Genomic DNA, 15359 nt, shown 5'->3' on the forward strand with positions numbered 1-15359 from the left:
CCATTGAAAAATGACCAGCAAATCTTTTACAGAACTGTCAATGCCTCTCATCTACACATAAATGTGTTATTAAAATCCCAAACTCTTCATAAAAGCTCAGTCTATGGAGTTAGCATACGTTACCTCCTCTGATAACGGTTAAGATGTTCACGGACTTGTTCGAAAACACTAAACCATTTCTATGAAGTAAATTCAACAGATGCGGGTCAAATACACACACGATGTCAGGAACAGTATTTTCACTTATTTGTGCAATTTTAATTTACTTAACTTACCGAAAGCAGTGAAAACAGCAGCAAGAAACAGAGCGTTGGCAGCTCCCTCCGCTACAGTGTTTGAATCTGAATGAATGCTACTCAGTGTTCAGTGCACGCTCATTAGAAAAACGCAGAATTTATAGAAATACTCAACACCCGATTAACTGTTAGCCCCTTACAAAATCTGCTTGTGTGTGTGTATACTATGAGACCTAATAGTTGACTTGACCCTCTAACACTTGCACTCTCTATTTGTTTTCTCATCGCTTATTTCCATAAAAAAAGAGAAAGAAAAAAAATTCCACTTCAGACTTTAAGTAACTTAGCCTATAATATTCAGTGTTAGACGGACAACCCACGAGGCTATATAAAATAAACAATAAAAATTACATTTAGTTACTCTTTTTCTTTCTGTGAGAGTGCACGCGCAGATCTCCTATGAGCCGACGTTATGATTTCGATCAGATGCGTCGGGTTGAATCAATGCTTTATTTTTCACTAAATAACGTTCTGATGTTCCAACCAAATAGTGAACGTTGATTCAACATCGAAATTTGATCGACGACCGATACTGAAATTAACAACCGAAAATCGACGTCTGCTATCCATAGACAGTGCTATCTGGGGAACTGATTCAAATGATTCGCGATCCCGCTCCGAACTCCCGAACTGACTCAAATGATTCACAAGCCCGCTCTGAACTCCCAATACTAACTCAAACGAATCACGCTCTGAACTCCCGAACTGATTAAAACGATTCACGCTCCGAAATCCCGAACTGACACAAGCTGTGTCCAAATTCAGGGTCTACATCCTTCGGAGGATGCATTTGAAGGATGTTAGGTCACAGCGCCGCGACGAAGGCTGTCCAAATTCGTAGGATCCTTCCATAGACAGTAAAAGAAATGGACACAGCGACCCCATTGGAACTCAATTGAGACAAATGAAGCCCAGTTTTAGCGTTTTTTAGCACTTCCGTTTCTGACGCGCAGACTCAAACGAAGCTTGACGACGTCAGCAACCTGTCTGACAGATGTAAATCTTCTAGTAGCTGTGCGTGAAAACTGCCATCGTTAATCTTGCAGAGACGGCGAGCTTGAGCGGGGAGTTCTTTGTCGTGTGTGAGTAGGAGTAAGTATTCTGATTAATTATTTTGTATAGTATTTTAAAATGTAACGACAGTACGCCATATTAAGTTAATTGCCTGCGAGCTTCTCCTCCTGTCTGTACGGTAATGCGACAGAGAGCCGAGTGGTTATGACGCAATCGTTAGCCTATTTTTTACAAAAACTGTTTATACGGGGCCATAATGTAACATAGAAGGTAATGGAGCCCTTTATACATTGTCGTGTATCTTTAGAAATAAATAATGGACAAACAGAGTCTTTAAACGCCTCAGATGTAAAGTTATTCGCTGTCAAAGTGACGCCAAAATGAATGGGAGTCAATGGGAATGCTAACGCAAGTGAAGTTCTGCTAAAAGATGGCAGCCCCCACCCGACTTCAACTTCCGGTCGACTTCCTTGCCCCTTGGATCCTTCAAATGCGGCCCACAAATGCGTCCTCCTTTTCCCCGAATTGGAAGGATGGGTGTGGTGGATCCTTTCGCGTCCTACCTATCCCATAATTCTTTTCAGCAGGACAAAGCGAGCTGTAGCGGAGTGGGGGAGGAGTATTATTTTCGATGTTTTTTAAAAACTGGCTTTTCAAAAATATATATTTTCAGTGGTTTTCTAGTTAGGCATTTTGTTTTAGCGTTAAGCATTTTTTTGTTTACATTTGTACGTGTATATGTAAAAAAAAAAAAAAAAAGTTTACTTTCGTAAACTAGCTTCTTCCTTACTGCCTGTGTGAATATCCCCTTACACACAGCTTATTTGTTAGTGATTGAAGCTGTTTTTAACGCTTCTAAGGACGAAAGAGCAGACAGAAGTGTTTATAAAGCTCCGGGGAGCCATCTCCGCATCTTTTACTGTCTATGGGAGAGCGATGAGCTCTTCACCCGCGTCTTGCTTGGCGCTGTCACGGTTGCTAGGCGACAGGATATGAGCAACGGTTAAGGGAGGGAACTGAAAGAAGGGTAGGCTGTCCAAATTCACAAACACCGACTTCCGGTTTTTGCGGTCGTCGGAGGACCCATCCTCTTTCAACCGGGTAGGAAGGATCCTAAGGAGGATGCAGACCCTGAATTTGGACACAGCTTCAAATTATTCATGCTCCGAACTGCCAAACTGACTCAAATGATTCATGCTCCGAACTCCCAAACTGACTCAAATGATTCGCGAATCCGCTTTGAACTCGAGATCTGACTCAAATGATTCGGGATCCCACTCCGAACTCCCGAACTGACTCAAATGATTCGCGAACTCGCTCCGAACTCCTGAACTGATTCAAATGTTTCGCGATCCCCAAATGATTCTGGAAAAATGAGCGGGTGTTGCTTCCATTATGAGCGCTCATACCGTGCGCCTACATTTTAAATAACTAACTTGAGCGTGCAATAGCCTTGTTTGCTGGTCTTTAATTTCATTCTTTGTAATTTATGTGAAATTATGTACCACAACATTTTTTCTTTATGGATTAAAATTGTTTATCTGTTGAACACCAAACATAAACAAAAAGAAGTAATAAACTCATTATTTTCATTAATTTTACAAAGTAAACAATTTGTTTGCATTTGCGCGATCATATTCACGAAGCCTGTCTCGCGAGTGCAGTAGCCTAAGTGTACATACACTGAGTTCGGAGCTGATTGCGAATCATTTCAACCTTTTAGGGGTTCCAAATACGCAACACCTGATAGAACCTTTTAAGGTTCTATATAGAACCTTTTCTTCTAAGAGTGTAGCTTTACTGTAGTTTATCCTTTGTTTGGTCATTTTTATACACTTCTAAAAATGTAATGTGGAAAAAGAAATTACTCATTGCTGATTTGTTATGACCGAACCTATGGCATTTGATAAGTATTTAAGTGAAAATGCTCAGTTTTCCAAATATTTAATATAATATAATAATCATAATAACCAAGAGCAAGTTTATCTAAAAAATATGAATGGCTATAAATTACTTTCAGTGATGTATCATATCATTATTTAGCATACTGTTATTGTGTTTAACAAGATGTAACAACAGAGGGCAAAGTTTTTTAACTTTACTCGCCGAACTTGATTTAGTAGTAACATTTTTCACTTTTTTTTTTTGATGTCACAACCGCCTTTGTTTATTTTAAGTGTTTGCAATAACTACAATGCATTTTTGTAAGTTTTCAGTAAAGTACTTTACCACACTGAATGTCTATCCCTGAGAGATGTAAAGTACACAGAAATACATGTGCTTATTTTATTTGTATTATCATTTTACTGTATACGAGTACAATGATCAAATTGGAGCATAGATAAAACAGTCAGAAAACTGAACACTTCATTAATAGCATTCATAAACTCTGCACTGAAACCTTGTCCAAAAATTATATTATACTTTGATTTTATCCAAAGATTTTATTATACACTGAAAAAATATTGTTGTGGAAAGAATTGTAATTTTGAAAGTGCTAGTAAATTTCACCAATAATTACAAAGAAATGGCAAGTAACACACTGAATTAAACTTAAAATTTGGAGAAAGACTGAAATAGAATTTTTTTTGGGGGGGGGTCAACCTTTGAAGACCCAGGGACTGATTAATAAATGTCATGGAAATTAAAATAAATTGTATATATTCTATAATATTATTTGTATAATTGCCTATTTCTATGTGTTGATAATCTCCAGGAACCCCAGATTGAAAACGCTGATTCTAGATGATAAGGCAATAGTTTGAGGGCATAGAAGCGGGACACAGTCACGTACAGTAGTGATGACTCTGGCTCTGTCCTGTCGGAGCTCGACTAGCCGGTTTCACTGAGTAACACAGAACAGCAACACCCAAGTTTCTGTAATCACTTCATTCAGATGAGCCCTTCACAATGGAATTTATCTACTTTATCACAACATTTTTTGTGTTGCTGTCATTTTAGAAGTGAACAAACTTGACCTGAGATAAGAAATGTTCCATCAACAACTGTGTTTGGCTGTATTTAGTTCTTAGGTTTAGCTATACAGCTCTCTGGAGACAAAATGTTCTTGATGTCACATTAAAGAGTATTTAGATCTGTTCTAGGTATCATCTATGAAACATGAAGCCCTCCTGGGTTCTTTAAACTTTGTTCCTGACTGATAATGCATTACTTCATTTTCATAAATACAAATCTAACTTGAACATTTTAAGGAATTTCTTCACCTTCAGAATCTGATTTTACTGTGTTAAATGTCACTGAATTACTCTTTGGAAAAAATGAAGCCTCTGAGTCAAATATTTTTAATTGTATTATAACAGTGAAATCCAAATATATTGTTTATGAAACAAAATTTTCACTTTCAGCATGCATAGAAATTTGAGAAAGAATTTACAAGAGCTAAAGTGAAAACTGCTGGTCTTAATAAAAGCATAACTTTGCAGAATAGAACGTTCATCCACGAAATGCAACATCCATGTGCCACTGAAAAAAGCCACTCATATTTCAGATGAACTTGAATTAACTTCACATTTCTCTCACTTTTGTACAAATTTACAAAATACATTAGAATGCAAGGTCAACATTATAAATTCATTATAGATTTTACATTTTACAACACTTTAGATATTTGGCGCTTTTTAAAACATTAATTCACCGGAAAACTATCATCTGTAGCTTCATTTTTCAGTGAAATCATCATCATAATCATCATTTACGCTCTCGGAGTTAAAAACCATCAGACTTTGGTTATCTCCAAAAGACAAATTAAGAATGAAATTAAAAACCTGAAAGCTTTCTTTCCTTCCTGTTACAGTCCATGAAACCAAAACTTAGAAGATCCAAAAAAAGTAATAAAGGCATCATAAAAACCAAAATTAAATCTTGTGTTTCAAACATGAAACAAAGTCTTATGGGTTTTGAACAACATGAAATCTGACTGATTGCATTTTTGAGTGAACTATCTAAGTCTCTGTGTCCTTTTTTTCTTCCAAGCAGGGCTGCCTTCTTGTACTTGCAGAGCTTATCACCTTCTCCAAAGTGTTGTGTGAGAGATTTTGAGAAAAATAATTGGAATTAGTTATAAATATGTAAGAAAGTGAGCATTTGAAATACCACCATCTGTGACATCAATGATTTATCACAACGGCATCCTTTTGGTATGAAAAACCAGATCTGTCTGGACTGAGATGCTTGTCACAGCTAAGGTATGTTCATGCCAGGGTTTCACATGCTGTTGTGTTGCTCAACATTTTCATTAAAAAAACATGCTTATGTGTGCATTCTTGAAATCCTGACATTTCTTGTATTCATTCTGCATTTGCAGCAGTTTAATAGAAGCATTCCTTTACAATGATCATTTTACAAAACATGTGTTTGCATAAAGCACATACTCTTAATGATGACAAACATCATGAAGCAATATAGAAACACTGGGATAACTGAGCCTGTATTTTCACTTCTTTTCTCGTTATCATACACCCTGCTTTTTCCACTCGTAGCTTATTATTATTTTTCACACCCAACAGTTTAGGACTCTTCTATTGTGCAATAATGACTCTGAAGGCGACAGAAGCCCTCTGCTCATTCAGGCATCTAATAGTCTTCACTGATGGGGTGACCCAGCCCTGAAACTGAAACCAGGGTGATGGAAGTCAACAGCACTACACACACAAACATTACACCTCAAAATAACAATAGAAAATAAATAAATGATGCTTAATGGGAAAAAAAAAGCCTGTTTTTTTTTTTTTGCTACATTCTCCCTTATTACTGCAATGTTTTATTCTGCATTTCTCATTGTACTTGAATGTTAAAAAGCTATTTTTTGAAAATGTTATATTATATATTTAATATTATAAATAATAATAATAATATAAATATATATATTATTACTATAAAAAAATTCTAAATTCCGTTTTTTAAGCTTAATTCTAGTATCAGACATATTATCAGTTGGGTAAAATGGGGGGCATGTTGTCAAAAGGTCAACGTGAGTCTTTTTCTCCTGGGTAATAGAAGTCTATTATCTTGACCATATATAAAATAATTTAGGTTTTGGCTCTTGGCCTTCAGGGATGAAAACATCCTAAGAAATATATTAATAGAAATATCACAAGTACGACAACTATCTCCGATTTTCTGTTGATTCTAGGGTGAAAAATGAAAAACGCATTTTTCCCGTTAAGTTAGCCTTGAAAACATATTTTGCACATCGTCCACTATTTCCCAAATTAAGCCACACACCTGCTGTTGACCTTTGTACAGAGTTCCGCTCATATTTTCATCCAGGTCACCGTGGAAACGCCAATGAGCGCGCGCCTGAAAGTTTCGACCTAAATTCCGGAAGTTTCATAGGACGGAACCTCCATATATAAATAACTGTGGGAGGAGCCACCCGTACAGGTGTATAAGTTCTGCAGCTTTAAACGAGTCATGCAGTTGATACCAGTGAGCTACTCAAGTGACCGAGTGACCGAGGGATAGCGTGGAAGGAGCACAACCTCGGGTTTTAAGGTTTGAGTTTCTGCTTTTTATTGGGAGTCGCTCCAGGATGCGTATTAATTCGATTTCAGGATTTTTCGTTGAAGTACACATGGCTGTTTGGGAATACGTTTTGCGCTGTTCAAAGGTTTAGATGTGTTGTTTTGATTTCAAATGCTAAAAATCAGTGCAATCATCTGGAGTCTACTGGGGTTTCACGTCTTTCCAGTTGTGTTTGGGAGTGGTTTGGATGGTTCGGCTCTTTGGGAGTGGCATCAATGGCATGTTTGCTCCATGTGAAAATTTGGGAAATTCTTTATAATTCCTTTTGATGAAATTGACATTGCACAAGCTTGAATTTGAATTTTGAACACCCACCAAGCTTGATTTGTAACCTTGTTTGAATGGAATAGAGGAAAGCTATGCTACATTAAAGCTAGAAAGCATTAACATTTTGGTTTACAAATAAGTGTATTTAAATATCTCCTTAATAATTTGCTCTCCCTTTTTTCCCCACCAGAAGAGAAACCTAAAGACTCCTTAGATATGGCTTTCAACACACTGACCTCAAGAGCTGTTCTGTTCTATGATGAGTGGATTAAGGAAGCAGGTGAGTTTGTACCATCAACGTGTTTTTGTAAGGAGTCTGTAATTGGCTGGAAAATAAGACTTATTTTGCCTCACTTGTAGATCCACGAACCGGAAACTGGCTGCTTATGGCATCCCCTTTCCCTCAAACATTCATAATCGCTGCCTACATCTACTTCGTGACATCGCTGGGGCCTCGGCTGATGGAAAACCGTAAGCCCTTTGACCTCAAGCGTCCAATGATCATCTATAACTTCAGCATTGTGGCGTTTTCCCTCTACCTGATTTACGAGGTTCGTTGACATGTTGCATGATGAGTTTCTAGGGGTTTTGTTTCTCTCTATTGTTGTATGTTTATTAGAACGTGTCGTCTTTCTCTTACAGTTTCTCATGTCTGGTTGGGCGGATGGCTACACCTATGGGTGTGACCTCGTGGATTACAGCAGTTCTCCTCAGGCTCTCAGGGTATGTGATTGGAGCACATTCTTGTAACCATGCATGTTGACAGTGTCAATGACGCGTGCAATAATTTGACACTTCCTTTGCCATCTTGTTTCCTTGTAGATGGCATGGACCTGCTGGCTGTACTATTTCTCCAAGTTTATTGAGATGCTTGACACTGTAAGTGGGCTTCTTTTCGTGTTCAGAACAAGAAAATGTAAGCCTTTATAATGGACAATCAATGCTAAATGTGTTCCTTGTCTTCATAGATTTTCTTTGTCCTGAGGAAAAAGAACAGCCAGGTTACTTTCCTTCACGTCTACCATCACTCAATCATGCCCTTCACCTGGTGGTTTGGGGTCAGATTCGCCGCAGGTAAAGTATTATGAGACTGACACTTCAAGGGATCATTCACCCAAAAATAAAAATAGTCTTGAGCTTCATTCCAAACTCCTAACTCTTGTTAATCTTAAAAACTGAGAGGTTTCTGCCTCCACTGAAAGGCCAGACAACCCAAACTTGAATCCAAAAAGGTCAAATGCATTAATTTAGACTTTTTGAACCGCTTGACTCACATGGATTTGTTTTACAACACTTTTAAGACCTTTTCAGATCTCGCAAGTTTTTGTTGCATTGACTTTCAATAGAGGGACCAAAAACTCAATATTTTTGACCGGTAACCATATAAAAAGTCATATATTCTAAACCCATGAGGGTGAGTTAATGACAAATTTGTAGGTTTTGGGCAAACGATCCCTTTAATTCTCCCAGAATAAGTGCATTAACTCCCCTATATGTATGCTTAAAATAGTTCTTATAACTTGTTAAATATAGTACTACACTAGTTTTAGTCTTCTGAAGCATGACTTGAAGGTGCTTGACAGCTGTGGTCTTCCACTTTAATTGTATGCAAAGCATAAATTGTCTATGCAGCAAAATTGTTCTCACTTTTTGGGTTAATTATCCATTATCTTGGGTATTAATGGTGCATTTTGCTGTCTTAGGTGGCCTGGGAACCTTCCATGCTCTGCTGAACTGTGTCGTCCATGTCATAATGTACACCTACTATGCTCTCTCTGCCCTGGGACCTGCCTACCAGAAGTATCTATGGTGGAAAAAGTACATGACCACCATCCAGCTGGTAAGTTACAAGCTTCTCTACCCATCTCCAATGTCCTTTTGTTGAAATCCAGGCTTTTGACATCTGAACTCTGAATTGGTTCTAACTCAGTCCTTCTGTTTATGTCAGATTCAGTTTGTGCTGATCACCGCTCACATTGGGCAGTTCTTCTTTATGAAGGACTGTCCTTACCAGTTTCCCGTGTTTCTCTACGTCATCGGTTCATATGGGTTGATCTTCCTGGTCCTGTTCCTCAACTTCTACTATCACGCCTACACCAAGGGCAAGAGGTTACCCAAGGTTTTTCAGAATGGAAACTACCTTCTCAAGAAATATGAGTGATCTTTCCATTTAGCCACCTAAAAGTGAAGCTCTCACCTATTAAGTGGGGATATTCCTTTTTATTTCATCTGTTCAAGTTCCACTTCCCTGTTTTATGTTAAAACTAATGTGGAATACACCCACCTTATATCACTGGATTTAAGACATCCGAACTTTGCACACTGGTGTTTCACTAGAGATGCTGTCCTCATTTTTGTTGTCTTCACTTAAGGCTTTGAAATGAGTTTGGGGTGTGAAGTACAGTATTTTCATCCTATATCCTCTCATTTACTTGTAAATATTGAATTTGTTAGCTTTGGAGTATGATTGAGCTGCTGGCCAAATCTCAAAAGGTTATGAGAGCAAAGGTGATTTGAAGTTTGTTGCTAAAAGGGTTTTTGAAGGTTATGTTTTAGTTGTGACTAAATGAGCCTGAAGCCCTTTTACCCTTGAGGAACGCTTGACTGATCTACCTGGATATGCTCGAACCTAAAAGTTTACCGCGTACTGCAGAAGTGACATCATCTGAAGTTATTTTGTCAGTGATTGTTGTGTGATTATTTATTCTTTAATGTTGCTGTTTTCTTAATGTGGTATTTTAAAAAAAAAAATGATATTGATCTGTAGGAATGACCTGTTATGCTTTTATGTTCTAAGGAAATGCAAGACCAGAACAATGTTACAGGATTTTTTCCCCTGGTTTTTGTCTTTTTAAATGACTTGATATTCTGTGAAAAAGAAATAGTTTTATAGTGAAACAAAATAAATTATTTGTCACTATCTCTTGGTTTTCTTGTGCTTTCATTATGAGTACACAAGTTCTCAACAGCGCAATTAAACTACACTTCCCATACTGCACTTGGGCAGCTACGATAAGGCGATGCCCATATTTGGTCAGTCTGTGGCATCGTGTGACTGATTGTGTGCCAATCACATTATTGGCAGGAACCTGTCGGTTTAGTGAAGTAAAAAGTGTGGAGATGTTTACGGAGATGAACGCAGTAAATGGATTAATAACAATAAAAATGAATAGGGGTAAAATGATTTGATTTAAGATCAGTGTTTATACGTGCTGATTTGCTGTTTACTTCAGTTCACTTTAGTAGTTATGTAATAAAATGTAATTCTGGCTTAATCTAAGCCCTGTCTGTGAAACCAGGCCCTAAATCCGTGGGGAACCTTGTTTTCCGTCAGAATGCTTTGAAATGCGTCAGTGTTTAGGTTTATTATAATTCTGCCTCTAATATTTTGAGATTGTTAAACTAGTCAAGGTAACCACTATAGAATGTCATTATTTTGTCCATGGCTTTAGTTTGGCTGAACAGAGACTAATTGAACAGAAAATAGCTTACCTGAGTTCACCCTAAATTCAGCAAACATCTAGAAAACACATCTTTTAGATGGACTAGGGGAAAATTCCTGGGTAACAAAAGTTCACCATATAACTGCTTTTCCCATCAAAATACCAGTTACTCCTTCATAGTTATTAATAAAATATTTAATATACAATTTTGGAATCGGGATCAAAGATGAAAAGAGGTTTTCAAATAAAATATAGAAGGTTAATAAAGTTTTACATTTTTTTCTGTACATTAAAATGTATCCTTAATTTCATATTTTCTTAGAAAAAAAACAAAAAAAGATAATACATTTTTCATACACCCCCCCCCCCCTCCCAGAGCTAATTGTCATTTAAAATCCTTCAGACCACTAGGTTTTATCCAAGAGTTTTTTTAATCATTTTAAATATAATAAAAGTATTTAGTATGATCACTTGTGTATTTTAATGTATTTTATGTTTTATGTATTTTAACCAGTAGGCTACAGGTCTGAATATGTTTCATGGCCTATCTACCTAAACTGAATGACGATGGAACAGGATTTCATCCATATTTTGACATTTTGTTTTCATAGAAGTTACTTGAAACAATAAAGTAGACACTTGCATTTAATATGCTTTATATATTACACAACAGCGTTACACTTTAAATTCAGTGTGTGTGTGTGTGTTGCATTACATTCTAATATATATATATATATTTTTTAAGAATAAATGATTTCAATGTTTCAGATTTCAGAGATCACCGCTCACTACCCAGAATCCCACACTGGGATGATTATGAGGAGATCCCAATGAAGCCTCTTATGGTGCATTTGGCTGTGAAACAAGTTTGGAAACATTACAATATCTAATGATTTCAAAGAAGTCTCTTATGCTCACCAAGGCCACATGTATGTATCTATATAACAGTAAAAACAAGTAGCTCATCTGTTATGGGCAGTTCTGGCCTAATGGTTAGAGGGTTGGACTTTTAACCCAAAGGCCATGGGTTCGAGTCTCAGGTGCGGGGAGTGAATAACCTGGGCTCTCTTCCACCTTCAATACCATGACCCTTGAGGAAGGTGCTGAACCCCCAACTATTTCCCTTGGTGCTGCAGCAATAGGGCTGGGTTGGATGGGTTAAATGAAGAGCATTAATTATGGGACACAATACTTGGCCAAATTTCACTTTATTTATTTACAACATTTTTTCATGTGTGTAGTTGACTTGGTTATTTTTTCCCTTTTGTGATGATTTTTATGCCCTCCAGGGGTCAGAAGTGTTTTGTTTTCTGTGTTTGTGTCGTCTTAATACCTGTGATCAGATCCCCTACACCTGTTGCCACATTAGGGCGGTGGGATTTTAAAGTGGCCGTCCAGTTGCGCTCCCCTTTGTTTTATTATCTGTTTTCCCGTCTATTTTCTCCCGCACCTTATATTAGGATATTGTCTTTGAATAAATTCCCCTATTGAACCATGCCGTTTGTGTTATGGCTGTAAGCCTAACTTAATTAATTCAATAAGGGAATTTATGATTATAATAAGAAATATTTTTGAGCAGCAAATTAGTATATTAGAATGATTTCTGAAGGATCATGTGACACTGAAGACTGGAGTAATGATGCTAAAAATACAGCTTTGTATCATAGGAATAAATTATATTTTATATTCAAATAGAAAATGGTTATTTCAGATTGTAATAATGTTTCACAATATTTCTACTGTATTTTTTTTATCAAATATATGCAGTCTTGGTGAGTATAAGAGACTTATCGCCATCGGAGCATCGCCATCGGTGTAGTTCCTGAATGCCGTTTAATCCGGAGGAGAGAATTAACCCCGAAACACGTGGACCATATGGAAGTCAATGACACTAACACAGTAAGCATCAACAGAGAAGCTTTTTTTTATGGTTTTAAGATTAACTCTCGTATTAGTTTACAGACTGTTTTGGGTCTCCAGTCTCTGGACGGGCTTTTAGATGCTGAACCTATGAGCCCCAAGCACATCTTTCACAATGTGTTTAATAAGCAGGGGATTGTTGTGCTGAAGAACAAAGCAGGCAAGCAGGGGTTATATTTTAACACATGAAATGTTCTTAAAAAATAAAATAAAAATTAAGTGCATTTTGCTTAAAATAAGTAAAATTATCTGCCAGTGGGGTAAGTAAAATACTCTTGTTTTAAGAATATTTTACCTATCCCACTAGCAGATAATTTCACTTGTTTTAAGCAAAATGCACTTAATTTAGTTTTTTTTTCTTCTTGAAAACAAGACTAAATATCTTAAGTAATTTGGCTAATAAAAGTATCTTGATTTAAGAATTTTAATATTTTTGATGAAAAATCAGACAAAAATACTAAGTAAGATAAGACATTTTTACATTTTGAGATTATTAGGATGACCGAAAACAGCCTGAATAAATAGTTCCCTGTTTTCAAATGTCTCTGAATGAAATCTGAGAAAATATTGAGAATAAATAAATAAAAATGTATTTACATGACATACATACATACAGTACTAAAATGTTGAGGTGAGTTAGTTCGTCCTTTTTTCATTCAGCAAGGATGGATTAAATTTACCAAAGGTAAATCACAAACTGTGCATCACAGGAATAATGACATTTTAATATAGAAAATGTTAATATTTCACAGGATAAGAGACTTTTTTCAGAAACATAAGAACAATCTTACTGACCCCATTTTGTATATCATATAATACATAGTATTACAGAAGTCATATATATATATATATATATATATATATATATATATATATATATATATATATATATATATATATATATATATATATATATATATATATATATATATATATATATATATATATATATATATATATATATACACACACACACACAGGCATCAGCTATTGAGAAACACAGCTGAACACCAATACCTAGGTTAAAGGATTATTCATTATTATACCTAATAATTAAAAGAAATATGTGAAAAATAATCTGATGGCTAAAGTGTGTGCAAACCCCTCTCTCCCGCCTCTGAATGACACCATAGGAGCTCGTACCCTGGTAATTCACTCACCTCCTCAGACAGATATTCTCTATACATGTTAAACATTTGGCAAATATATAAATAACTGATAGTCCTTAAATGGTTTGGTTAATTTAGAATTCAGCTTAGCTTTCGGTAGATTTGATGAGCAGCTTTGACACGGTCTGTCTCTTGTGGGTGCCTTCCCTCCCTGTGCAGATGGTCCAGACCTTCCCGCGGTGCATTCTGGGATCTGCGGATGAGGTGGACTTGGACGAGCTGTTGGCCACCAAGCTGGGTCCGTTTATGATTAATAATCACCCAAAAACAAAAACAAAATTGCAAAAAATGTACTCTCCTTCAGGTCATCCAAGATGCTGATGAGTTTGTTTCTTCTTCAGACCAGATTTGGAGAGGTTTAGCATTGCATTACTTGCACACCAATGCATCCTCTGCAGTGAATGGGTGCCGTCAGAATGAGAGTCCAAACAGCTGATGAAACCATCACAATATCTGTGTGTTTGTAAGAGTTGTAAGCCATAATAAAGCCTCCTCCAAGGAAAAAGTCCATCTCCTGTTGTCATCTCACATCAAAATCCACCATGTTATGGACCATTTTCACTTGTAAGAGTTGCTTTATCTGTGCATATTTCTCTCCTGATTCAGACAAGATGACTTTCTCAGAAAGCAATATTATGGACTCATATTCTCTAAATATGTTCCTATGAACAAACAAACTGCTCTACATCTCAGTTGGCCTGAGGGTGAGGAGATTTTCAGCAGCTTTTTCTCTTTTGGTTATTTTAAGAAATGAAAATGTGAAATTTAAGAAGCTTTTATCGGTTATGAAGTGAATGAGCGTTGAACATCTCTTTCTCACCCCACATTCTGATCTCCTCGCATGTTATGGTTTCTTCAAGATGACAAACACAGACACGTCCATGGCGTCTCCACCTCACTTGTTCTGCAGACAGATCAGCAGAGAGGAGTTTGACATGAAGAGGGTCTCTGGACCACAAGGAGCCGTCCTGGAACTATTGGAGAACATCATACAAGACAAGAACATGTCCATCAAAGACAAGAAGAAGAAGCTGGAGCAGGTAAGAATAGATCCTTTTTATATTATTTTGGGCTGTTTGTCACATGGTGTGCATTACTACAGGAAAATTTTGAAATGTAATTATTACTGTAGACTTATAATGATGTGCTTGAATGGAGATCTGTTGTCTTTATAGAGCTTGATTTGTTTTACCCTGAACATTTCTTTAAATGTCACATGTTCAGTAACTCAGCCGCAACTTTGAAATCGTTTCCCCTGTGTGATATTATTTTTCTTAGCTGTCAGTTCCAGAGATCTCACCCTGACATCTACCGTAGACGCTTTCCCACCTCTGAAAGCGAGGCGGTGGTTTTCCCAGAGAGACCCCAGATACTCAAAGCTCAGCTTTTGTACCTCACGCTGAAGAAACCCTTCCAAGCCTTCCAGAGGAGCTGGAGCTTTTGGGTTTAATGCAGCGCTCAGAGCGGTCAGTTTGACTCTAAGGCGACAGTGTTAAGTATTATTATCAAGGAAAGATGTTACTGAATATTAAAGGTTGCATTCTGCCAGGACATCCTGAATCTAAATAACACTAAATTCACCTCATCAGTGATCAGATGGATTAAATAAAGTATAATGCTGTGCATTGGAGCCCTCTACAAGCAAAACCATTGTTTTTTCATGGACTAGTCAATTTTTGGCTATTTTGCTTTCTTAACATGCTTAC

The 15359-nt window shown here is 36.8% G+C and overlaps 1 protein-coding gene and 1 pseudogene across 1 annotated transcript; both read left to right on the forward strand.

The window, feature by feature from the left end:
• The first annotated feature begins 6697 nt into the window (after positions 1–6697).
• LOC128020819 (elongation of very long chain fatty acids protein 7) lies at positions 6698–10041 on the forward strand. Its single transcript, XM_052607555.1, has 8 exons — positions 6698–6824; positions 7312–7401; positions 7482–7672; positions 7764–7844; positions 7944–8000; positions 8090–8195; positions 8825–8961; positions 9070–10041. The coding sequence occupies exons 2-8, from the start codon at positions 7338–7340 to the stop codon at positions 9280–9282; spliced, it is 849 nt and encodes a 282-aa protein (XP_052463515.1). The 5' UTR covers positions 6698–6824; positions 7312–7337; the 3' UTR covers positions 9283–10041.
• A 3524-nt stretch (positions 10042–13565) lies between these two features.
• Positions 13566–15213, forward strand: LOC128020820 (DEP domain-containing protein 1B-like; annotated as a pseudogene).
• The last annotated feature ends 146 nt before the right edge of the window (positions 15214–15359 follow it).

The sequence above is a fragment of the Carassius gibelio genome, chromosome A10 (genome assembly GCF_023724105.1).
Source record: "Carassius gibelio isolate Cgi1373 ecotype wild population from Czech Republic chromosome A10, carGib1.2-hapl.c, whole genome shotgun sequence".
Lineage (NCBI taxonomy): Eukaryota > Metazoa > Chordata > Actinopteri > Cypriniformes > Cyprinidae > Carassius > Carassius gibelio.

What these genes read in the sequence shown, in the direction of transcription:
- LOC128020819 (XM_052607555.1), top strand. Translation starts at nt 7,338, where the DNA reads ATGGCTTTCAACACACTGACCTCAAGAGCTGTTCTGTTCTATGATGAG. An exon ending in CCCTCTACCTGATTTACGAG is followed by an intron (nt 7,673 to 7,763) that starts GTTCGTTGACAT and finishes TTTCTCTTACAG; the next exon opens with TTTCTCATGTCTGGTTGGGC. An exon ending in ACATGACCACCATCCAGCTG is followed by an intron (nt 8,962 to 9,069) that starts GTAAGTTACAAG and finishes TGTTTATGTCAG; the next exon opens with ATTCAGTTTGTGCTGATCAC.